The sequence below is a fragment of the Augochlora pura genome, chromosome 11, assembly GCF_028453695.1.
Source record: "Augochlora pura isolate Apur16 chromosome 11, APUR_v2.2.1, whole genome shotgun sequence".
NCBI classification, from domain to species: Eukaryota; Metazoa; Arthropoda; class Insecta; order Hymenoptera; family Halictidae; genus Augochlora; species Augochlora pura.
The window spans coordinates 10,584,129-10,609,728 of record NC_135782.1 but is presented as its reverse complement, the minus strand read 5'-3'; the positions used below and the strand labels follow the sequence as shown (position 1 = coordinate 10,609,728).

Genomic DNA, 25,600 nt, shown 5'->3' with positions numbered 1-25,600 from the left:
CCCATTAATGAAAGTTTCACGCCGCACCGGTCTGCGCACCTACGATTGTTTCATCCAACGTTTATCACGTTAATTATCAGCTTGTTTAGGATCACGATGGACCGATGCGCTTCAGTTCAAATAGACGCAATCGATCGTGCAAGAATTTTCTTTGAAAAATATGTAAAAAAATATATAAGAACGCCTTGTTCTTGATACTGATTAGCAGACTGCAGCTTTGACGCATTTGCGATAGAAATGCATAAGTCAAATAAAAACAACTGGAGAAATATTAGAAGAATTTACAGGTACTTTTGCGTTGATTTTAACCGATTACGATTATCGAATGTGTAAAAGTATTTCTATCGAACTTATATTTCCTGCAATTAACGCAGATAATTTTTATCGTGTATGAAATCGTGCTGTCGTTGATTAGTATTCATTGTTTTATAAAATGGAATAACAGCGTGCGATTTAAATTTTAAATAGCTGGCTATAAAATTGACACTCAATCGAAAGTAATTAAATTTGTTAGTATTGGAGAAGCCATGAGGTATATAAACAACGCGGTTTTGCAAAAGATACAACACGTGCCATATCATAAACAGTGAAATTTACGTTTCAGAGGGAGAAAATGCAGAGAATGTTTTTAAAAAATAGTATCACGAAACTTATGCTGTGTATGGATAAATGTAGACACGTTTTTCCTATTAGTCTAAATCATTTTAATCACTTAAATCTGGCCTTAACATTGTACATATAATCATTTTAATTGAGGTTAAAATTTAGACTAGATTTATCACAAAACTGTCTACAAAATTGCTGAAGTATTTAATAATATTTAATATCGTAATAACAATATTTAATAAATATTTTGATATCGTTCAACAAAATCGAATTATAACGACGAAACGCGGACGTCAATTCTGCCAATAAATCGAGACGACAAAACAAATTGAATTACGTGTGAATCGCGCGAGCGCATTCGAAGAAAAACATTCCGAAATATCGATAGAATTTATACACGCATTTCCGTATGCGCTGTATACTTTTTATCGTATCGTTTGTGCCGCTGTTTCAAGAGGGGTTCACGATCGAGCGGTGTTTCATAACAGGTGCTTTTACTTTAAAGTGGCTCGGTCTAGTAACAAACAGCAAATTGATACGCCTCGAAAGGAGCCTCTAGGCAGGAGACAATCCAGCGGAGAGGCAACGAACGAGACAACGAACCACTTTTGAATCATCATGACGCGACGCGACGCGACGCGACGGTCCACGCTTATTGCTCCCTTTCGTGGAATCCGTGGAGTCATAATCGAGAGGCGGTTCCCCTCCGGGCGCTTAAGAAAGCAAGTGTAAGCTAGGCATAACAAGTTGTTCGCAACAGACTCATAGCCGGTAGGTATTCAAGACATTATCCCGCGGCTTTTGATCTTAATCTAAATTGCTGAAACTTCCCGTGAAAGAGGATAATTCAAAGACCTTCACCCCTACCACCCCATTCAGCCGCCCCACCCTCGCCTCTCGGTTCGTAATCCGAGGTTCGTCGAGTAAATTTGCAAATGACGAAGCGGAAAGCCGATCGTTTGTGCTCCCGACAAGCCGCAATTAGCAATAGCGAAGGACATAATCGATGCCGATTTGTCTAGCACTTTATTACGACCAGTCTCCGCGTTACCCGCCTCGTTCCTTAAACCCTCGGCACCCTTTCAATTAATTGCCGCGTACAGAAGTGTTGCTAATTAATAGACTGCGGTAACGAGAAGTGGCGAAACATTTTCGAGCACTTTGCGTTTCACTGGTACACCGCTTAACCCTTTGGCCACGGCAGACTTTGGCACGCATCGGCCGTACGGTACGATACGAATGCACTCGCGACGTCCACTGGCTACGGCGAAGTTTTTCGTTAGACATGCATTTCTGAGGAAGCGTATTAAAATATTCAAAATACCGAATTCTATTACATTAGACCAGGGCTTCTTAAACTATGGGACCCCCCAAATGGGGTCGCGTAGCAAAATTCTGCGGACGCGAGAGATTTTAATGTCAAATATTTATATATAGTATATATCTCGCTAAAACTATATATTTTCATATGTATATGTATATGTATATTGTTACCTAATAAATAAATCATCAAAAAATATTAATTTATTTTTCTTTTATATTTGTATGGGGTCGTCAAGAAACTCGCAATCATAAATGGGGTCGTAAATGACAAAAGTTTAAGAAGCCCTGCATTAGACCAATATTACTTGAAGTGAATATTAATTTTAAGCTTTTTTTTATAATATTTAATAGACAAATTTAATAATAAACGGGCGAAACAGGCGAAATTTGATCTGGACGCTTATTGGCGCCTACAGTACCAGAAAGCCAACATGTTTCGGACGCTAATAGGCGCCAACAGTAGTCAAAGGGTTAATTGACAATGTTTTTCTTTTCTTTCTTTTCGGATGCATTCGTGCAAGGGTTACGACGATCATTAAATCGATCGAATTTTACGGATTTGTGACATGATTGACCGACTGTCCATTTGGCACGGTAAATATACTTTAAAGTATGAAGAGCGTCGAAGCATTATTTACGACTTGCTAAAAGCATCGGACGAGCTACGAAACACCGAATGGCTCTTGTTCATTGTAACGGATGATAACAGTTTTTATTTTGCATGAAAATCTAGCGATAAGTCTGCGGATTTTATGCATTTATGACGAGAACGAGTAGATTAGATTACAATTAGCGAAAATGTTTAGAGAACTTTATGTCTGATGGAAATGATTGGAAAGAGACAATTTTTAGTTTGCATAAATATTCGCAGTCGAATCGTTGTCCTTAATTAAGTACATTAATATGATTTTTGATGGAACAAGAAACTGCTGACATGTTTAATTAAATTGAATTAACAATTAATTCGGATATACTAGAGGTGGCTTCTGATTTTTCAATTTTCAAGTCATATTTATTCAATTCATATTTATCAATTATAAAATATTTAACACGGTGATTGTTACCGTAACCGTATTTGGATGACATAATTTGTAAATTTTTTAACATTTTTCTCGTAATATATTGGTACACATAATATTGTTTATTTATTGTATTATATTGTATATTGTACGTTTATACACATTTTATATTTATGTACAATATATTGTATATTTCATCGTAATATTTACAACGTACCGTTTTCAATAAAATTCGTATCGCAGACTCCTTTCTATTTCAGTTGTTTGCAAAAACAGCCGAAAATAAATATTCAAAGCGAAGAATTTCAGCTGTTGATATTTTATTCGAACATATTGTCCGGTGTTATTAAGTGATGAAATATAATATATTATTTCGTAATTAATAAAAGTCTCTGTGACACAACCTTGCAGTAATAAATTACTATACAGCAGTGACATTTTAATTAGTCCACGTTTTTTGTTAAAGAGAAAGAGAGAAAGAAAGAGAAAAATATTATATGGCTAATAATTCACACATTTGTACGCATTCACTGGGAAATTCGAAAGCTTAATAAAATTCGCAATATTTATTACGGTGTCGCTTGAAAATCAATGTACGTAAATTCTTTATGCGGAATTTATTCAAAATTTACGTGGCAGAGAATATTATTGACATTAAGTCTTTCGTTTCTGATAAATTTGAACTGGATAATATACGAGAGTTGGAAAGCTATCATTTTAAAATCATTCGTGGAAAATAATTATGATTATTCCGATCGTGTAACATAACTTAAGGACTGCTATCTTCAATCTTCAATTATAAAATGTTATTACGTTCGATTATTTTTCTGTTTCGTTTTGCTACCACTCCGTTTCACATTTTCATCCATTTATCCTTTCGATTCCACTGACTGTATAATAATGATAGAAAGTTTTTATAGTTTTAGAGTATAAAAAATATTTGAAATGTTCATGTTTCGAGTACAATATTTAATTTCATTCATTCTGCAATATTTAAATGAAAAGATGAGGTATGATATACCATACTAATCACTAGTAAAATAAATTAAATTTTCTAAATAAAATTTTTGTACGTTATAAATGCAACAAATTAAATTTTATTTTAGAACCTATTCACAAGAAGTTCCTATTATACAAAAGGAACGTTTATTATACAAAAACTGATGTCTATCTACAGTGAGTTCTGCGAAAGAGTATTTCAGTCGTCGTAACGCCTAATAAAATCATTATAAAAACCAAAAATGATTAACACATTGATTCTATTTTATTTTTCAATATAAAAAGTCTCAAACTATAGTAGCAAAATCAAATATATTAAAATGTTTCTGCTCAAAATCCGTATTCTCAACGCTGCGTGGCGAGGTGATTTGTTTACCATCAGCGTCCCGACATTTTTGTTGATCGGTAATAAGTTACATCTTGCAACACCGTCTATAATCCGTTTGAATTTTTTGGCGTGGTCGCAGAGCATGAAAGAAGCCGCATGAACTGGAAAAGTAATGTTTTCCAGGAGATACTCATCGAGTTTGACCGCGGCGAAGTTTGTCCCACTTCGAGCAACTCCGCAAATATTTTTGCAAAACGTAATTCGAACTGCGAAGTTTCTGACGCGGCCGTTCGATATTTAGGTCCCCGGGTAAACTCGAAAAGATATGCATTGGTTTGTTTCCGTTTATCTATTTTCGGTCGAGGATAACATAACTGACTCGTATCGAATTTTAATATTCTACAGTTTTCGCATCGTTCCGCGTGGAACGTAATAAATAAAACTGGTAAGAAACGAGACATTTTTCGTAATAAGAAGCTGATTTACTCCTTACCATCACAGCTTCATGAAAAAACATTATTATTATTATTATTATTATTATTATTATTATTATTTATATTATATATAATATTAATGTTACTAGTAATAAATATATTATTAGTAATGTTATTGTAAACGACGCACTTTTGTACAAACATTTCTATAATATAATCTTGAAGACGAGTTTTATTTTATCATTTGCTTCCCTCATTGATGCAAAATTATTCATATCGCATACGTGGATAATTAAAACAATATAAAAATAATACATATAATATAAAAATTAATTGTATAAAATAAAAGAACGTAAACAAGGGGTGTCAAACCGGTTTAAGATTTTTTATTAATTTAGTAATTAGATTGTTTTCGAACGTTTGTCAAAAAATACAACAGTTTCACTTTTAGCTCTTACATAACTTAATTAATGCTAAATAATAATGCAAAATACTGGATTAAAATCAACCTATTTTTTTCATAAGCAACGCCTATCTACATCACTAAGGGCATAAAACAAGAGAACATGTATGTTCACCGCTTTCAGGTTATAATAATGCAACCACAACACCTATCAAGAATCCATTAACCCTTTTACACTAACGTAACATAAAATTTCTAATGTCCCGTGAAAAAGTGCTTAGGTGGGGACCCAACGGAGGTATCCACATTGTTTTCAAAGTGCATAGGGAGTCATGAAAATTGTAGTACACACGCGGCAATAGAAAATCCTCATGCATTTCTATCGAATGGGTTCGCAAGTTTATCTGTTATCCTAGATTTGAAATAGCAAATTTGAAATTGATATTTAATACAATTTCAAGAACCCTTTTGGCTCGTTTGAAAATTTGTAGTGATTTATTCTAACATGTATTACAGTTTAGTTGTTCACATGTATCATCACTGATTAGTTTGTGAATTTTTATTAAATAAGTAATAATACCTTTCTATGTTTAGACATTTTACAATACTATACATAATAGAAATATAATTTAGAATTCACAGTTTTTTATTTGTAGTGATTTTAATAGGTTGTTTTGCAAAAATATATGTAAGATAGTGTTGCGACGGCAACACCGATGGTCGAAAGTGCCTAGCCGTCCCTCTTTAGTTATTAAGCCATAAACATACGAATCAATCGACAATAGGCAAATTCCGACGAACGACGACTAACGCAATTACTTTACGACTACCGTACTTACCGAAACTCGACTCGACGAACGGACAACACGTGTGACAGACCCACGGTACCGTTACACGGACAAACTTTCATAATTTTACTTTAACAAAGAAGACGATGCAAACACGAAGTTCCTACCAAATTTCCCACTCCTCAGTCCAAGTTCCCTGCGACACACCCACCTCCAATCGAAGACATTTCATTTCCTCCACCAAAACTATCCTCCACCAATTAACGAAACACCGAGGTGACAACAGACAGAACACGACAAACGAGAGACAGAACGCAGTAATCATTCATACATAACGCATCAAACTAAGATCACAGCTAACATTCATACATAACACATCCAAACGTAAACGTAGTAAAACACCATCAAACATCGCAACTAGTATACTTGTACAGTGTAAATAAAGTGTATATAAAACAAACATACATCTATTAATACGGCATTGTACCAAGCGTTTATAAACAAATCCGGCCTTACAAACCGGATCCACATCAAACGCGTATACAACAGATAGGATGTATACTTATTTTTTTAACTCTTGATTGATCGTTCATTGACACTTTATAATTGAAGTAAATTTCTTTAATATTAACTTTAGTACTAAATAACACAAAATTACTTCGATAAATCCACTTCATCGAATAAAAATTATAATAGTAACCATTACATTATAATGTAATAAAATATACTCATGATACATTATTGTGATAAAATGAAGATAAATTATTGTAAGATGTACTATTACAATAATGTTATTACGATAATATTTATATTCGATATAATGTAATTAATATAATATTTATATGATAATATCGTATATTATTATTATAATATTATTATAATAATACATTATGCTATTACAACATTATCTTACAATATTTCTTTAACTTTATATTATATACGGTATTTAAAAAAATAATGCACACCATCCTTGCCTTTTGACTCTGCTTTTAAATCAATTTGTCAAAACGAGCAGCTGAATTGTCTGCTTCTACCGTTTCAAAGCAACGGGCGTTTCCGTAGGATCCCCTCGTTAGCAGCCGTCAGAAGAAAACGAGATCCGAATCGGTTGTCCGTCAGCGTTTACGCAAAAGAAGCCAGAAGTTTGGGTAGCGGAGACTTGCGAAACGACCTGTCACAGTCACGACCGAACTGGCCTGTTATATTTCCGCTGGCAATCGGCTTCCACGCGTCCCACGAAACCACGGAGGAGCCGAACGAGCCGATAACCGAACGCTTGACAAACAATAAGATAATGCCCTGGAAGCAATAGCATCTTGCTCGGCCGTTCCGCCGCAAATACAGATTAGATATCCGCTTTAAGGAAAGGGGGGTGGGCATTTTTTCGGTACATAGAGAATAAGCAAACTTCACGTTCCTTTTTCTCAGACGCGATCGCGGCTATCGGCTTCGAATTTTTATAACATCTAGTGCCACGCCGGACGAGCATTTTAATGGAAGTGAATCTTGAAATATCGATTTCAAAAAGATTATATCTTTTAACACGGTATAATCGTTTTTAAGCTGGACTGAGTTATTTTAATTTCTTTTCGTTTGATAGATGAGCTAATTTGTTAGACAATGACTAAAATACTGTTTATTTTTTAATTTTGCTGGTAATTGGAACGACGAATATTGTTATAACAATTATAATATTATTGTAGGAACTAATCTATTAAAATGATTAAAGAAAAAGGTAATTTGCTATCTGGTTTCTATCTTTTGCAAGTTTTACGATTTTTATTTTGCACGAAGATCTACGGTACAACCCTTTTAAGCTGGACTAAGTTAGTTTAATTTCTTTTCGCACGATAGGAGAACTAATTTGTTAGACAATGACTGAAATAGTGTTTGTTTTTTAATTCTGCTAGTGCTTGGAACGTCGATGAAAAATAAGAAGTCTTGTTTTTTACTTTTCTATCTGAAGGTATAATAACAATTTACAAAACGCATTCTATGGTTCTTACATGTATGCTGAATTTTATACTTATTATACTTATATTATAGTATACTTATATTATAATTATTCTGGAAGCTTTGATACTGAATATCGGATGTTATTAAATAATGACTACACTGCGTATATTCGTACAAAATAAAAGTCGTAAAACTTGCAAAAACTAGAAACTAAATAGCAAATTACCTCTTTCTTTAATCATTTTAATACATTATATTCTCACGATAATATTATAATCGCTGTAATAATATATTGACATATTTAAAGTCTTTTAATTATTCGATCTACCGGAAAATTATGTCCGCTAGTGTCAGGTTATGTGTCATTTTATTTGCGACATATATTCCTCAAAAATGATATTCATAAATCGCCAACATGCTGACGACAGGGCATAAGTAATAATACAATAAATATTAGGTGCATACAAAATTTATTGTTTTCTTCCTTGTTAAGAATAGATATAATTTTCCGGTGAACCTAATATTACAGTTGTACAAAACGAATTTCATTTAGACTTTCAGGATCTAAAAAGATTGACATATCGACCCATAGTCATTACCAATCGATATTCATACAACTGTTTTATGCGAATACGAACTGTATGTCAAAATATCACATTATGCATTAACCCTTTGCACTCGAAGCCATTTCAACTGCAAATCTAAAATAATTTTTTTTCTGGCTTCTAGTGTCTTCATTTTATGTAACAATATTTATTTTATTCATGTGAAATTGAGTCTCGTGACTCATGTGATAGTTACACTTTTAACAATTTTTAAATCTAAGCTTTGGCGATGTCTATTAAAAATCATTTTGGAATGTATTACAGTAATTTGAATGGCGCCGTAGAGTCGCCACTCGAGTGCTAAGGGTTGATTAAGCCGTAGATTCATTGGGATAGCATTTATAGATAATCATAATGAAAAACTTGTTTTTTTCCATCACGAGTTCTATTTTCCTAGCTCTCTGTCAGGATATTTTTAAAACAATTACTTTTAGTAATCTTTCACTAGCATCTCGATTACAAAATATAATTAGGTCTAACATATAGCTCTGTCTGCGAAGTGAAAGAATATAATAAAGTTTTCATACATTTAATAATATTTATTATACAATTTAATTTCGTTACCTATGGCCTCTAGCTAGCGTTATAGCAATTTTTTAAATAACATTTCCGAAAAATATATGTCTCAAATGAGCATATGCATACTTATTAAGTAGTACTTATTAAGCCCTTGTAAACAAGTCAGACTCGTGGCTAAATTGTTCTCTTATCAAAGTCTAGAAACAAAAGTACATAAAGACAATAAAAGAAATAAAAATTGTCTCGTCCTATTATTAACCCATTCATGTACCATTTCCTTCGCAGTCACCGCGATTAGGAATTTTTCAATTGGCATAAGTTCTTAAAAGGGACAGAACATGCCCTGAATTTACTCGAATGCTTAAATATTAATAACAAGGGATTAAAATTTTATTCCAATTTTAAAGAACAGAATACCATCCATATTTAATTATTTATTACTTAGTAATTTCCATCACGAGTCCGACTCGTCAAAGTGCAGCAAAGGGTTAAAGGTATTAAGGACAAACAAGTGTTAATCAACGAAACGCGAAAGGAATCGTAGTCCAAGAGGTTAAGTAGACCCAACATTTTCTCAAAGCGAGGAATACCTCGAGAAATAATGGTAACACATAGCTCTCCCGTTCCTTTCGTTGAAAATCAAACTGTTCTCTGCGCACCCAACTTAATAGTTCTAGACTGTGCTAGGATTTTTTTGGGGGGGGAGGGGCGGGGTGGTTCAGGAGCGAACGTGTTTAAAGAGCGCTCGATGGATTCCTCGTATCGTCTTCCGACCATTCCTCCGCTCGGTTCTTTCGAAGATGAAGCGTGCACCGCGCGCCCAGCGGATCAACGCGTCGTTTTTCATTCTCTTCCCGGCCTCAGTCGTTTTCTAGTTTCAGCTCTCCCGCGATTCTTTCGAGGCACGCCCAAGATAATCACTCCGAGAGGATAAAAGGATCTTCCCGGCCTCCACCTCCCCCTCCCCCCACCGGCATTGCTGGACCCTTAGTGTTGAATTCGCATCGGGCACAATAAAGATCGTAGATCCTGGCGGAAGGAGTAAGATCGCCGGATCACCGTTCAACCGACTGCTTTATGGTTTGTTTCTCGAGTAGAGGGCCTGGAGTTAGGGATTACTCCGGGACTGGTGTGATACTAGATTCACGATTTAAATTGATACTCGGGCATCGCCTAAGTAAGCCTTGTTAAATCTCGCGGATTCAAATAATTTGTTTTTAATTCGCTTAATAATCGTACGTTACAGTGACGCGGTACATAGCAGAACTACCACAGGTTTTCAATTTCTATCAATGTAACTTAGGGGGATGTATGTAAATTTATTTTTATGACTCATTCATATGTAATTCATTTTCTACGATTAATTGAAATTGTAAAAATATTTGGGTTGGAAATAGTTGGATAGATTTCTTTGTTCGAGCATATCTTATTAATTATTATATGTTTAGATTGTGATAGAGTATTAGTAGAGATTGCAATCTTAAGCTTTTTCACAGGAATTGTAATTGTAACAGACTGTTGATAACAATTTTAGATACAATTCGATTTTTAATACAAATTTAGGATGTAATAGATCTGTACTAGAATTTTAAATCCTAATAGATCTTTAACAGGAATTTTAATTTTTAAAAAATCCTAATAGATCTTTAACAGAAATTTTAATTTTAATTTTTAAAATATCCTAGTAGACTTTTAACAGACATGTTTTAATAAAAATTTTGATTGTAATAGATTTGTATTAGACATTTAAATTGTAATAGATGTGTACTAGAAATTTAAATTGTAATAAATATCTAATAAGAATTTTAAATATATTCGATTCTTAATACAAATTTAAATTATAATAGATCTGAATTAAAAATTTAAATTATAGTAGATCTGAATTAAAAATTTAAATTATAGTAGATTTGTATTAAAAATTTTAATTATAATAGATCTGTATTAAAAATTTTAATTATAATAGATCTGTATTAAAAATTTTAATTATAATAGATTTTTCATAGAAACTGAAATCGCAACGGATTTTAATAAAAATTGCACAAGATCTAAATAAATTCGATCGTATGACTTTTATAAAACATCGTACTTATATATCAGATACTTTTAAGTATGAAACTTTTACAATAATTCTTTCTGACAAGAAATAAGTAAAATTCAAATAAATTAGAAAGAGAACTTAATGCTCGACATTTACCTATTAACAAGAATTTCGAGCACCGTTTGATCACACGTCGATGATAAATTAAAAAAAAAGAAAAGAAAGAAGAACCGTGTTATCATTGGTTCATTGAGTTTAGAAAATCTGCAAATCGTAGAAGCGAATAAAACCACATAAACCCGGTCTGCATTTAAAATCCGATTAAATCGGGAAGACAAGGAAATCATTAATAATGAATATCCGATAGAAATATATGAATATTTCGGTAAATAATGTATACTATAGAACGTTCGTCGTTTATTTTGTCCATAAATTGATCGGGCTCCACAGAATTTGAAACATGTTGAAGCAGATAAATAACGTGTCCGCGCTCGCGCGCGCGCGCGTATCAATTCTATCATGTTTGATACGTATTTAAGTGCAATCACGAGAACTAGCACATGACTGAAACAAAATTTGTACGGTGAGCCATTTCCATATGTATGCTGCACTTCGTGCATCGTTGCTCGTCATTGATATAAACTCTGTCTTGTTAAATACCTCCGCGCGTCCCTTGCGAATCGCGGTGCATCGGTATTACACAAGACGACAACGAATTGATTTTATTAATACCAATAGCATGCCGCGTGCGATACAATACGCTGCGTACGATACAGTAACGTGATCCTTTCAAATTGATACATATTGGTTTTAATGGGTATGTCATTGATGTTCTATCGAACTTCACGCGTTTACAGCGCAGCGAAATCTTGAGAAATATGCGAGATAAAAATCATTCGATCAGAAAAATCGTGCCTCTCGAAGATATTAATTTACGAAGTTTTGAAAAACAAATGGTACTTCTCGCGTTCTTTTTATCTTTTAATAAAAAGGAAACCGCGTAACCGGAATTATTGAATCATTTTACAATCTCGATTTCGACGGCTTTCAAACTCGCGTAAAATTCAACTGTGCAAAAAAATCAATACATTTGGAATGATAACACTTTGTTCTGTGTTTCAGCCGTGCGACATAAAAAAAAAATGTGGCATCGCAAAAAGGTCCCAGTATTTTTCATGGATTTTGGATAGGTACTTCAATCTGGTTAAAATGATAGAATTTGATGTCTGTATTTTATGATTTTTAGTTGTACGCGGAATGCACTTTGTTCCGATTGGATCAAAGTGATCGATGGATCTTGAGCGGTTACGCTAAAATATATAGTTTCGGAAGAAGTTTGTTGCAATGTTATTTTTGTAAATATTGAATTAAGGATTCCTGATCGTTAAAGCAATTTTGTTTCTGGCACGTCTCCAATTGTTCTAATTTTTCTGGTTTCTTTTCGCTCGGACTTTTCGGAAGCATCGGTGTGATCGACGCTCGAATCAGTTGACCCGTTCTCCGTTTCTCTGGAAGACGTATGAATGGGCCTCTCGCCCGATAATTACACCCATCATTCTCGTCATACTTAAGAGGGATTTAAAGCGTTCATTAAAAACAGAAGTACCCGTTAGGCTGCGATTCCAAATGTACTGTTTCCCGCGAACGCTGGACAGCGAATCGATAAATTCAGCTTTGACTGACAAACTCGGCGACCGCAAGAATTCTATAAAATTAGAGTAAACTGCTGAATGAAATTAAAATTGGAAGGTTAAGGCGTCTAATACCAAATACTCTCTCATTTTAAGTGCTCTGGATTTCAGCAAAAGGTACACAACTAGGCAGAAATACTCATTTGCGATGATTTAACCCTTTGCGCTATAATAACGAGTCAGACTCGTGATAAAGATGAATATTATTAATTTATTTCAAATCGAAACCAAATTGAATTCTTCTGTGATCAAAGTACGGAAACGAAAGTAACTAGAGACAATACAGGAAATAGGAATTATTTAGTCCTATTAAAGAAAGTATTGTTACGAATATGGATCGTTATCTTCTGATATCGAGATATCGAAATATCTCCAGAGCAACGATCTAACAAGAGCAACTCAGAGTTGGGAGAGACGTCGTGGTAAACCGTGGAATATTAAGTTCCCCCTTTTTCCCGAATAAAAAGTTCTGTTGTTATTAAAGTCGTGACGTTATTATCTAATATGCCGAGACTGCGCTCACGCAACAGTATTATAAACGAATAAATGCTAATTAACGCAGCATGAAAGTAATCACAGTGCAAGGGGTTAAACATTTACGTCGTCGACATAGTCAGTATCATACTGTGACTGTTTGTATAAAATAATGATTGTCTGCATCGATCGCAAGAAATAAAAACTAAAGAGAAACAGTTCTTTTCTAATTTAATAATTTTAATGGATAAAAGATGATATAACGACGGTTTAAATTTTTGTCAGTATAGTAAATTGCAACTATTTATAGTTTTGTCTTGGATGTATAAGATTTATATATGTGTTAATGAAATCAGAACTGTCAATCTGTTTGAAACATAAAAGAATTTTCTGAACAAATATTCTATTAATTTAGAAAATTGTTGCTCGAAAGGTAACAATCTGGAGAAATAATGAACTGTTAATATGTATTCTGCTGTTAATTCTAATATTGTACCATTAATATTGTAATATTAATATTGTTACTTTATTATTATTACAACAATAATGTGTTAACGTCCATATTACATTGTTCATATGGCAATGTATAATATTATAAAGTTAATATTTTAATATCTCTGTTATGACGACCATATTGAGATTTTAATATAGTATTGTCTGTATCGTGAAGTTAATATTGTAATATTCATATAATAATTTTAACATGCTAACGTTAAAATTGTAACATTAATATTCTAAGTTTAATATTCCCATTTTTATATCTTAATATTCTTCATTAATGTAGTAACCTCAATACTTTAATATTAGTATTATGACGTTAATATTATAAGAATATTCTAACGTTAATATTATAACATTAACATTCTGATATTAATATTGTAATGTTAATATTATATCCTTAACGTTCTGATCTTAACAGTATAACAATTGTAACTTTAATATTCTCATATTAATATCGTGACATTAACATTATAATCTCAATATTCTAACGTTAATATTGTAACATTAACATTCTAATATTAATATTGTAATGATAATATTATAACCTTAATGTTCTGACATTAATATTATAACGATATTGTAACGTTGGCATTGTAACATTAATATTCCAACGATATTATTGTGATGTTAATATACAAAACCAGGAAATTCTTTCTAATCCTATAAGACAATCGTCGCACCACTAACTGATCTGCAATCACAATAGCAATCCGCCCACTCCGTCATCGAAACGTCATCAATTCGGAGCGATTGCGGTGAAATGAACGGCTATTATGAACGGCGATCTAGTCCCGTCTTTCGAAAAAAAAAAACCGAATATAATAACGGTCAGCGGGTTCTTTCTTGCGGTCCCGAGTCTCCCTGATCGAGGAACCTTCGACCAGCGCCTCTGTTTCAATAGCTTTGTCCTGTTAATTCGAAAGCATAACCCCACCCTGACACTAACGCGAGACGCCACCGGATCGTTCGGCCTCTCCGCAGCTTTTGATTCGATCCCGTGCACGGTTTACGACACACCAGGGAAATGGAATCAATGCGCAACAATAAACGGGACCCCTTTGTCTTTGATTTACTTGGCCAACCCGATCGTGCGTGGCTTTCCGCATACGGACAAAGGGGACGGACTTATCGAGCTCGCGCGGTTTTGCGGTTTAAATAATTAAGGAAGTCTTTCAACGGTAGCTTTGAACAGTCGCTCGGCCAATCGCGGGGGTCCTCGGTGGAAATGATTGATATCGAAAAAATTCGGATTATCCGCCGGGGAACAGAAGGTCGCGAGAATCTCTTGCGAATTTATTGGACCTGCTTGAAATTGATGGTTAACGAAAAGTGGTTTAATATAGTAGCTTTCTATTTGTTTCGCATTTCTTGTTCAGTGTTTCACGTATGCTTAGTACATATTATTATATGTGTTAATATACATTATTATTATTATTATTATTTCCGCTTCCCTGCCCCCCCTCCTCAAAAAAAAATTATTATTATTATTATTATATTATATTATTAGATGTGTTTAGTATACGTTATTTGTTAATTCTACACAATACACATCATTTATTTACTTCTATATATTTTAATATACTTTGTCAAGCAACGAGTGAGGAGTAATATAGAAATCAATTTCATTTAATTATAATAAGCTACATTGAACTTTCATACAATTAAGAATGGTAGCACTTATAATTAAATTTTATATGAAATTGTATATGATAGAAACGAATATCTAAATTGTACATGATAGGTGAACTGTAAATTTTATGCATTTATAAAGTAACGAAATGAAATTAAGTATGACAGAACATTATTCTTAATAAATTCAAATCGTAAAAGACTAACTCTTTATTTGGTTTCCGCTCGTTGCAACAATAAACCAGGAAATTTCTATTTTGCATTAGACTCATAGTCTAATCGATAAGTGAAACGTATTATATAATTTGCATTCGCGATTGAAGAACAGTCGACAGAAGATTGTGGACAGAGCTATCATATCAGAGCCTCTCTGGTATATGTATTCAATTAATTATACGCATCCGCGGCGTAATTCGAAAAGTCGAAAGATAAATGTTTAAGCAGGGCTCTACCAAACGTGAATCGAATTTTATTCGATCGCCGCTGTATTTAACAGCGTATGTTTCTTTGTGATCGATCGATTCTCGGTCATTTTTTCCGAATGCGCGTTATGGAGCACAGAAACTGACAGAAAATTTCCTCGTCGTACCCAATTTGTTCGATGACGCATGCGTTTTTATCACTTTCGTCACGAGAATCGAGAGATCCATATTTTACGTAATTGCACTTATACGAATTATGGCTTTTATCCGGCGTTCTATTTTTATCGCAAACAATTTATGAATCCCGATGCCAATATATTTATCGACTAAATATTTGCCTCGTATCTTCGATGTATAATTTCAACCGGTTACCGCACGCGAAGTATCCAGTTAAATATTTTCAATTTATCGTTGATTTCATTCATGGTTTTTCATATTGTAGTATGTCGCGTGTCCATAGAAATACCGTTGCTGAATCTCGCAATTTGAAATTGTGCACGAAATCGATGTAATATCAAGCTTTCAGATTTTCTGATAGAAATAATCGTCGATTCTTAATTATCCAATTGGACATATCGCGAAAATTTTAATTGCTGTTAAATTCGAATCATTATAAAATTGGAATAAATTCCCTAGATTCATGATATTAATTTCGCCATTTTTAATTTACATTAACATGACTACATTGTTGAATTTTCATATATACTCCAATATTTATAATAAATGCTGACGAAAATTAACATGGGAGTAAAATTTCTTTCATTAAATTGAAACATCCTTTAATGTAAGTAAAAAACAGGAATATTAAAATTTAGCTGCATAACGTGTTAATTTTCATATATACAAACAAGTACTTATATTTTATAAATTCCCACAAATAGATTTAATAATTCAACTAAATAATGCATTAACTTTGATGAATACGAATATGTTCCTGTATTTTAGAACGACATACAAATAAATTAAAAGATCTGGTTGCTTAACATGTTTTACCATGTTTGTAAGCAAAAAAATGTTCCTGCATTTTCGAAGATAGCGCGAATAAATTAAAAAGTCAAACGTGTAAATTTTCATAAACTAACACATGTTCCACATTTTAATTGTTCACCTTAAATAAATTAAAGGTTTTAGCTATATATAACGTGCCAATTTCTGCGAATCCAAACGCGTGGCTGCATTTTGAGAAGCTCGGATAAACAAATGAAGAAAAGAAAAGAAATGAAGAAACGTGTCAATTTTCACAAATAAGAACATGTCCCCGCGTTCCAGCAATTCACCCGACCGAAGTGAGAAATTGATCGGTGTAAAGTTTCAATTTCCACGATCGCAAATTCATAAAAATCAACGTCGTACACCGTACTCGAAATTCCCGCAGCCCGGAAACCCCAAACAGAATGAAGAAGGATCCCCGAGCGTCTAGTTGTTTCAGACAATAGATAGTGAAAGAGAGAAAAAGAGAGAGAGGGAGAGAGAGAGAGAGAGAGAGAAAGAGGAAGGCCTCGGTGTCCCCCGGAAGAAAAGTTTCTCGGCTTACCCGCCTTACAGATGTCCACGTCCAGGTCATCGCTGATGCCGTGCGGGAAGTTCGTGTTGAGTAGCTCGTCGACGGTGAACTTGCGCCTGTGTCTGCCGAACTCCTTCTCCGTGGAGTCGGCGTCGACGGCCCGGCAATCGGCGGCCCGCCGATTCGCCAAGCAGAGGATCGTGATCACCACCAGCAGTCTCATCTCGAAAATCGTGGATCGTGAGAACGGCAACGGGAGCGGTACCGGTTACCACTTAGGCCATAGAAGACCGATCGCGCCACCGTCTACACCGATGCATTTGCCACTGTTTCGGTTGCACCTCGCTTCGGTCGCAGCTTAATCGGACGCACCTGGGTTAGTTGCACTCGGGTCGGTCGCAACTACGGCAGTCGCGCCTAGATCGGTGTAGCAGCAGCTAGATTAAGTCGCACCTGGGTCGGTTGCACGGAAGTACGGTTCCCGGCGCCGCGTGACGCGGGAAAAGCTGTGCGGAGCCGACGAGACGAGCGCCCGATCACATCTCCGGACCGAGGAGACCCTCCGCGGTAGCAGCCCTCGGCAGAGCGATCGGGTGACCTTGGTCGGACACTGAACAAAAAAAGGAGATCGATCGCTGGGACAGGGAAGACCCTAGGAACGGTCCAACCCTTCTGTCTCCCTTTCCTCGATTTCTCGCGAACGGAGCGAACGACGGCGCGAAAGAGCGCGTGGGCCGCGAGAACGATGTTGGAACACGGGCTCAGAGCACGCGGAATAGACCCGGGACGACGCAACGACGGACCGCGTCGAGAACGTGATCGCTACTGAGGCTCTGTCCGCATCGCGATCGGGCAACTTCACCAGCGCGCGTCATCGACGGTGATAAGAGAAGATGATCTCTCGAGCAGACGGGAAGGCAGCGGGAGAGCGCGGTCAAAGTTCGTGTCACAGATTAGAGGATCGCCGGCGGCGGTCGTCCTTGCGTGGAGAACGTGGAGAACAGACTGATCGTCCCTCAAGCGGCCGACACGACGAGAGCGTCGTTCGAAAGCGCGCGCTGAAGAGGAGGAGGCGGATGAGGAGGAGGAGGGAGCTGTGTATGTATATCTAGAGGGGATGCCGGGAACAACCAGTCTCCTCCCTCGCAAACCCGCACGGCACGAGGGTGGCCGAGACACTGACCGAGCTTCCGTGGCTCCGGCACCAGCGAACCCTAAAGAATCCTTGCCACCCGAAAGACACCCACGCCACTATCGAAACCGGTATTTCCTAGTCGACGTTGCAAACGTTTCAGTCGTTCATTCGGCAAATAGATCGACCACGCTTTTTTAAATAACTGTGTGTAATTTCAGTTACTACGGATTTCTTAGCGTTGAAATAAATATTTTCTTTTAATTTGAAGCCTGACGTCGTGAAACACTTTGTTGGACGTGGAATAATGGAGAAATTATTAATTTGTCATTTTGTGCTCATGTTACTGTACTCATCGTTGTGAATTCATATTAGACAATTTATTATGTATTTATATGCATGTTACACAATTTTTTATTGCATCTATATACTGGACAATTTATTATTAATTTTATTACTATATGTTGATGCTACGGAAATTATTATCGTATAGTTGTATTGGGCAATTTATTATTTCACGCGTACACTAACCTTTTGTATGCATACATGTTTTATATATTAGACAAATGATTATTGTACTTTGTCTAAGCATATTATTAAAATGGAATAAATGGATCATAAAATGGAATATATGGATTTTGAAAGTAGACCGCACGACTTATCGCATAATACTTTTCTTTATCTAATTAATTAAAGTTCTAATATTGTAACAATGTAAATGGACGTTAGAAAAGTGTTGAAATTTTGTTTTAAATTTGGTCTTAATCCGCGGTAATCTTTCCTTATGGTTTTAATCAAAAGAATATTAATGCTGAATAATAGTAATAGTTACCATTGCGGATGGCTTTATAAATAACCAGATATAATGTACCCTATAACGAACAACTTTCACTTCAGACGCAGTTTTAATTATGTTATACAATTTTAAATAACTTCGAGGTTTTTATTGTACTGATAAATAATATCATGTTAGATGTTTTTATAGACATATTTTTATATTCAATGAAATTTTTACGTGAATAGAAAGTCATCGTTTCAAAAACGCCTTATTTGTCTCGAATTATTCATACTCTGTTTGATGGATCAATAAATGAGAAAATATGCGAATCTAATATCTACACGAACTCATTATTGATCATCATTATGGAACAACATAATATGTTAGTCTGTTATTATTATTAATTATTCTGTAAACATAGTTTTATTATGTATATTCTATGCATACTGTATACTGTAATGTTTTATCGCTATTTGTTGCAAGATCGAAAGTTATTCTGTAAACATAGTTTTATTATGTATATTCTATGCGTACTATATACTGTAACGTTTTATCGCTATTTGTTACAAGATCAAAAGTTATTCACGATCTAACGCAATGAATGAACACAAACTGCATTAAAATGCACCGATATTTTCGGGTCTCGTGATTTAATTTCATATGCATTATAAATGCATGAATACTATAGGCACCCGCATTTCCGAACGAAGTAAATTTTTCATGATTTTTAACTAATTAAAAAAGACAAGTATTGAAGAATAGTTAATCTTATTCTTCTTGTAGATAAGGTTAATTAACACATTAAAACCATATAAACAGTTATTCTTCTTAAAATTGCTCTGAATTATCTGAATTACAAAGCAAATACTGTTTGAATATTCAGAATAAAACTAAGCATATATTTATAATAAAACATACAATTTTTATAAGTAATTTCGTTCTCACTAATAAATTATCCGAAATAAAATTGGGTCGCATTGATTATAACAAGGCAAGTTGAAACAAAGTTATAATTCTTCTCTCAATGATTTTAATAAATCAAAAGTAAAATTATAATATTTATAATTTTCTCCACTCTTTCGCGCTTCGTTTATCGATTTCTGCCATAAATGCATGCAATCAACAATCTACTCGTTAGTAACCCCTGAATAACAATTTCGGTATTATTTATAATGTGGTTAAGATGATTATTAATTGAAACATTATTTCCTTAAGATGTGCTGGAAATAATTATTCTATTAATTTCTATTAATTAATGATAATTACTCGAAATAATATTTTATCTGTATAAATTTATGTTAATTATTTGAAATAACATACCACGTGCCTAAACGACTATTAATTATCTGAAATTCTATTTCCTACGATTAATATTTATAAGAGAAAGTAAATCTACGGAAAACGTACAAACACGCATCGTTTTGAAAAATATGCTTCTTCTTACATTTCTCATAATTAATATAATTGTAACATTTAACATCTGTTCGCTTTTAACAATTCACGTATCTCGAATAATACATACCTCAAATGTAAACTCGTATACCAAGGCGTGCTCGCAGTTGCTTGGTCGGCTAAGTTTCATGGAAGTAATTCAACGTTTCGTTTCATCCAAAATGAAAGAAATATTTATTTCAATGAAGAATTCCAGGGTAATTTTGTAAAAAATATTTCAAATACTTATTATATATCACAATTGAGAATATATATATATGTATATAAATAATTATATTTACATAACTCAATTCAGAATATATATTCGATACAGAGATAAATTACTATTTGTAGAAACAATACACAGAAATAATATCGAACATTTATATTTCTTAGTTGAAATATTTTTACCGTGGTTTGCGTGCACGCTGGCATAATCACACGGTACGTCGTCGTCTGCAAACGCTACCTGTTGGCGGTGTCGCCGTCGAATCGGCAATGACAACGCTAAAAATGATGTTTGGGAGACCAAGCGGCTCGGTGTCGTCGCTTTCCGGTACATATTGATAAATATTCGAAAAGTGGCCGGGGTCCGTCGCCCACGGAAACACGTGTTTCATATCCCACGCAACGACCTGTATCGGTCAAGTATCGGATTACTGTCATGGGATCACCCTTTAGGAACCCTGTCTGTCTATCCGAGGGTAAGTGCATGTCGACGCTGCACAGAAACCCTCCACGAGAATAATCTCTGAAGGTACGAGGGAAAAACCGAATTCTCTGTTAACATCACGCACGAACGAGCAGTCCGCGTTACACGACGAACCGATAGAAAACAAATGAGCCGACGTTCCTCATCCGCTGTTGAAACGAAGTCGAAACGATTCCGAATTTTAACCACCGAATCCGGCTGTGCCGAACGTTTCGGAACCCTAGACGCAAATTCGTATCCAACCTAACGATGCAATTGTTAGCAATATTGTTATTACATGGAACGGCGCTTCGTGCGAAAAATAGTGAAAGTTTAGAAGTAGCCGTGTCGGACGTCAATTTAAATTTATTTGTCCATCAGAAAGGAGGCAACGTGATACGTAATTCAAATCTACATTCGATTAAAGTACAATGGAATTGGTAATTGCAGTTAGAGCTCAATAAAAAAATACTAATTAATTATATTGAATACGAATAAAGAATTAAAAAATAATAAATGAATAGATATAAAAGAAAAACATAGAAATGTATTAGAAATGTGCTAGAAAAATAGTGGGCTGTAATTTGTAGAGCTGCATTTCAATTGCACTTTATTTCAATTGCATTGTATTTCAATTATATTGTATTTAAATTGAATTTTATTTCAATTTTTAATTAAAATGTATCTCCATTGCATTGTATTTGAATTACAATCGTGATTAAAATAATCAACAATCGAATTGAGCAAAAGATTCGACTTATATCATTGATTACGGCTGAATTACATAAAATTTGTACTAATCTTTTCTGAATTTGTCTGATTGGGGGAGATCAGAAATTATCGAAAAGCTAGAACGTTCTTCTGACCTCATAGACTTCTCCAAAATTACAATTTAAATAGCCAGCGCTAAAATCGAGCAGATTCAACATTGTTAGAAATTCTTTAAATTTGAAATATCATAACTAGGTTCAACAAAATCGCACAACAATGGAAATTAGCGTATTTTAAAGAACAAAGTCTCCTCTTTAATTGAAATATAATACAACGGAATTGTAAAATTGAATTGCAATGTAATTAGCACACTTCCGTCGTAGATACAATTTGCATAGTCATTTGGCTATTATTGACAATGGTAGAAGATTGAAACAATTGAAAAGCTTAATGCATATGCAATAGAGTAAAATAAATTTTGAAACACGAAAATGAAAATAATACATACGTAATAATAATATATAAAGGAGAATAATATATAACGAAGAAGAATACATTAAGAAGAAAGATGTTCTAAATATGACAGAAAGTACTGTACATTAATCACAAACAATATCTTTTAGGTTCACTTGGTAATCAACATGTTAATTATTCTTGATGGAAGCGAAATATAATCAAACGAAGAGATTGCCTTTGAATTGTGTTTCAGACATTTGAAGATTTCGTAAGATGAGGCACGGATTCATGGTTTATAACAATGGATAATGATTTATCAGTTGCGGCAATGGCGACTCGGTGGTGGAATGTGCCGTTGACTTCTCGAGAGTTCTTTAATTAAAATCATTAAAGGGGACACCAGCAATGAGTAAGATACTCGTGGTCACAGCTGCGAGTGAAATAATATAGAAGATACAGCAAGAGTTACAATAAGCTTTTTCCAATACAGTTCAGAAAAATTTAATGCGCCGCTTTTAAACCCCCGCTGCCTTAATTTTTCTTTTGCTTGGAAGCAACTAATGGCGGTAATAATGTTAAGTCGGGTACTGCGCATTATACAGTTTATATCTTAAATGGGTATTATACAACGTGAAAAGTGGAACGATGAATTGTCGTCTTCAAGAAACTTCGAAACGTCGAATAATAAGTGTAATAGAGAATTACAATTTTAATTTTTAATTTTAATTTTAATTTTGTCGTGTGTCTGTTTGATAGACATAAACAAATTGTAAATGAAAAAAAATTGAAAAAATTGTAAAAATATAAATTGTAAATGAAAGTTAAAAGATATCTTTTAATAAGAAAATAAGAAATTCAGAATTAAGAAATAAAAAGAAAATAAATGAAATTAATATTTTCGTTGACAGAATGCAAACCTTTATCTAAAGTTTATTGAACGCAACAATATGCAATGTAGCATGTTTTTAAACTTTTTCCCAAAAATGTATATAAAAGTTAGTATATTCATGGAATATATTTATTATAGTATAGAGTATATTTATTATAGTATATTTATGAAGTTAGTATATTTATATAAAGAATTTCAAATCAATTTTTACAAAAAACTAAATATATTAAAAAACACGCAATTTCACAGTTAATATTATTACTTATTTAATACCTCAAATTTTAAAAACTACTTGATAACGCGATCCTTTTGTTCTTTTTAAGCTTCAACGACACGTAGAACGTTCACGCTATACGTTTTCTCCGTTTCTAATGCTCAGAGCATTGTGAACGCCCAATTTCTGTTGAACTTCGTACAACTTCGTTGCCACGTCATTCTTCTTTGAAAATTCCAATATTTCTACAACATTGAGATTGAAAAAATTCGGTAAGAAACGTAACAATAAGAAAAAGGACGAGCAACACAAAGGGAACAACTCGTTTTGTCCCCTTAAACGGGTACACGGGAGGAAGCACAGCTGGAAAATGTGAAGCATCGCGTAAGAGTTACACTAGATCGTAAGGGTTGAAATAAATGGCGGGCTCGGCCCGCGGGATTCCACGGCTATCCGTTACATAATGAGCCGGCGTACGAGCGCAAACTTTGCTACAATTAGCGTGAAATATTTTAAACGTCCGTGCGTATTTCCACGATTTCGCTGGATCCCGGCCACGACGGTGCCGTGGACAGCGGTCGATCCCTTCTAAAAATGGGACGAAAATCATTATTATTTGAAAACTTACTCCACCGACGCGTAATAAAATGAAAGATAATCCGTTTATCTTCGTAAATGCGCGTATCGCTTTTGCCAAGTTATTCTATATTGATTTTTACCTTTATTTAATGCTAACCCCATGAGGCTTGCTATTAGTAGACTACGGATTTTATAAATTTATGATAAAAATTAGTGGATCAAATATAAAGCTACGAAGATGTTACGGCAATTTATGGATATTATTACATTATTTTCAGCGTATTGCAATTGTTAAAACAGAAAAGGCTTTCTTATCTAACTCGTATTTCGTATAATTAGTTTAGACAATTTTTATTTTCTATTTAAGACCCACAGTTGAATTATTAGACTACAGCCTACTAGTTTATATGATATATTACCAGCTATCTCATTATTAATGATTTTCTACAAAATAAGAAAACATCTAGATTTATTTTAAATTTCACCTCTTAACCGCTGTATAAAATAAAAATCATTTGCGTTCCATACAATCATAATTCGCTAGCGATTTAAAGTTGAACTCAAAAGCAACCAACGTCTACAATACCTAAATTCATTCTTTTAGCGATAAAAGGTTATATTAAGAAATAGAACAAATTAGCAGCTAACAGCTCCGTTTAATAAAATAAAATATACCGTTGACACCTGTTCAAATGCGATAAATTTTCAAAATGAGTATTTTAAATTTACGTATTTGCAGACCGTACCGAGGATCCGGCGTTGTCCACAGTCCGATATCTTTCGGTGAATCGTTCTCGCGAACTTCCCAGCGAATTCGAACGCGCGGCACGAGACCGCGAACCCGTGCGAAACTTTTCAACCCGCCCGGCGACCTCTTCTTCGTCGCCCGGTGTCCAATTTTCCTGCGTTCGCAGTGCTGCGAACGCAGAAAACTCGGCTCTCCCTCCCCCTCCCCTCCCCTCGCTCCAGTCGTCGACGCCAGTCCACCCTTACAGGAGCCTCGAAGGTAAAATAATTAACGTGGAAAGTTTCCGCGCGATTGAAAGATCCTGCGTTACGATAGAGGGGTGCCGCTGTAAAGTGGATCGTCGACGAGCTAGCGACATTAATTAAAATCACAGAGTTTAACCCCCTTCCTGCCCGCCCGTCGGACCCGCTGGCCTCCCTACCCGTCGACCATTCTCTCGTCACCGTTTTCCTTGGTGTCCCCTTCTATCACCCCGTCTGGCCGACGGGAATCATTTAAGAATTCCTGGCATGCGGTCCGACTAGTCGTCGAATCGCTCTACAAGACATTTTTCTGACACCTGCGAAGCGGATGTTTGACTCTTGCTGGCGAAACCTTAGAAACGTGAGCCAGGTTTCCATGGCGTGAACGCCGAGCCTACAGTGAAATATGTACTGTCGATTGGTCGCGAAACGTGATCAAGGGTTAGAGATTGTCAGACGTTTTGTTCGAATTCTTCGAGACGCCTCGGAC

The 25,600-nt window shown here is 34.8% G+C and overlaps 1 protein-coding gene across 1 annotated transcript in view; it reads right to left on the bottom strand.

The window, feature by feature from the left end:
• The window catches only part of Tok (tolloid-like protein 1 tolkin), a 150,770-nt gene extending 132,685 nt beyond the window's left edge, over positions 1-18,085 (bottom strand). Inside the window, exon 1 of the mRNA XM_078194318.1 lies at positions 17,270-18,085. Within this exon, the coding sequence (XP_078050444.1) occupies positions 17,270-17,462 (193 nt within the window). The 5' untranslated portion in view covers positions 17,463-18,085. The remainder of the gene's footprint in view (positions 1-17,269) is intronic.
• Between the last annotated feature and the right edge of the window lie 7,515 nt (positions 18,086-25,600).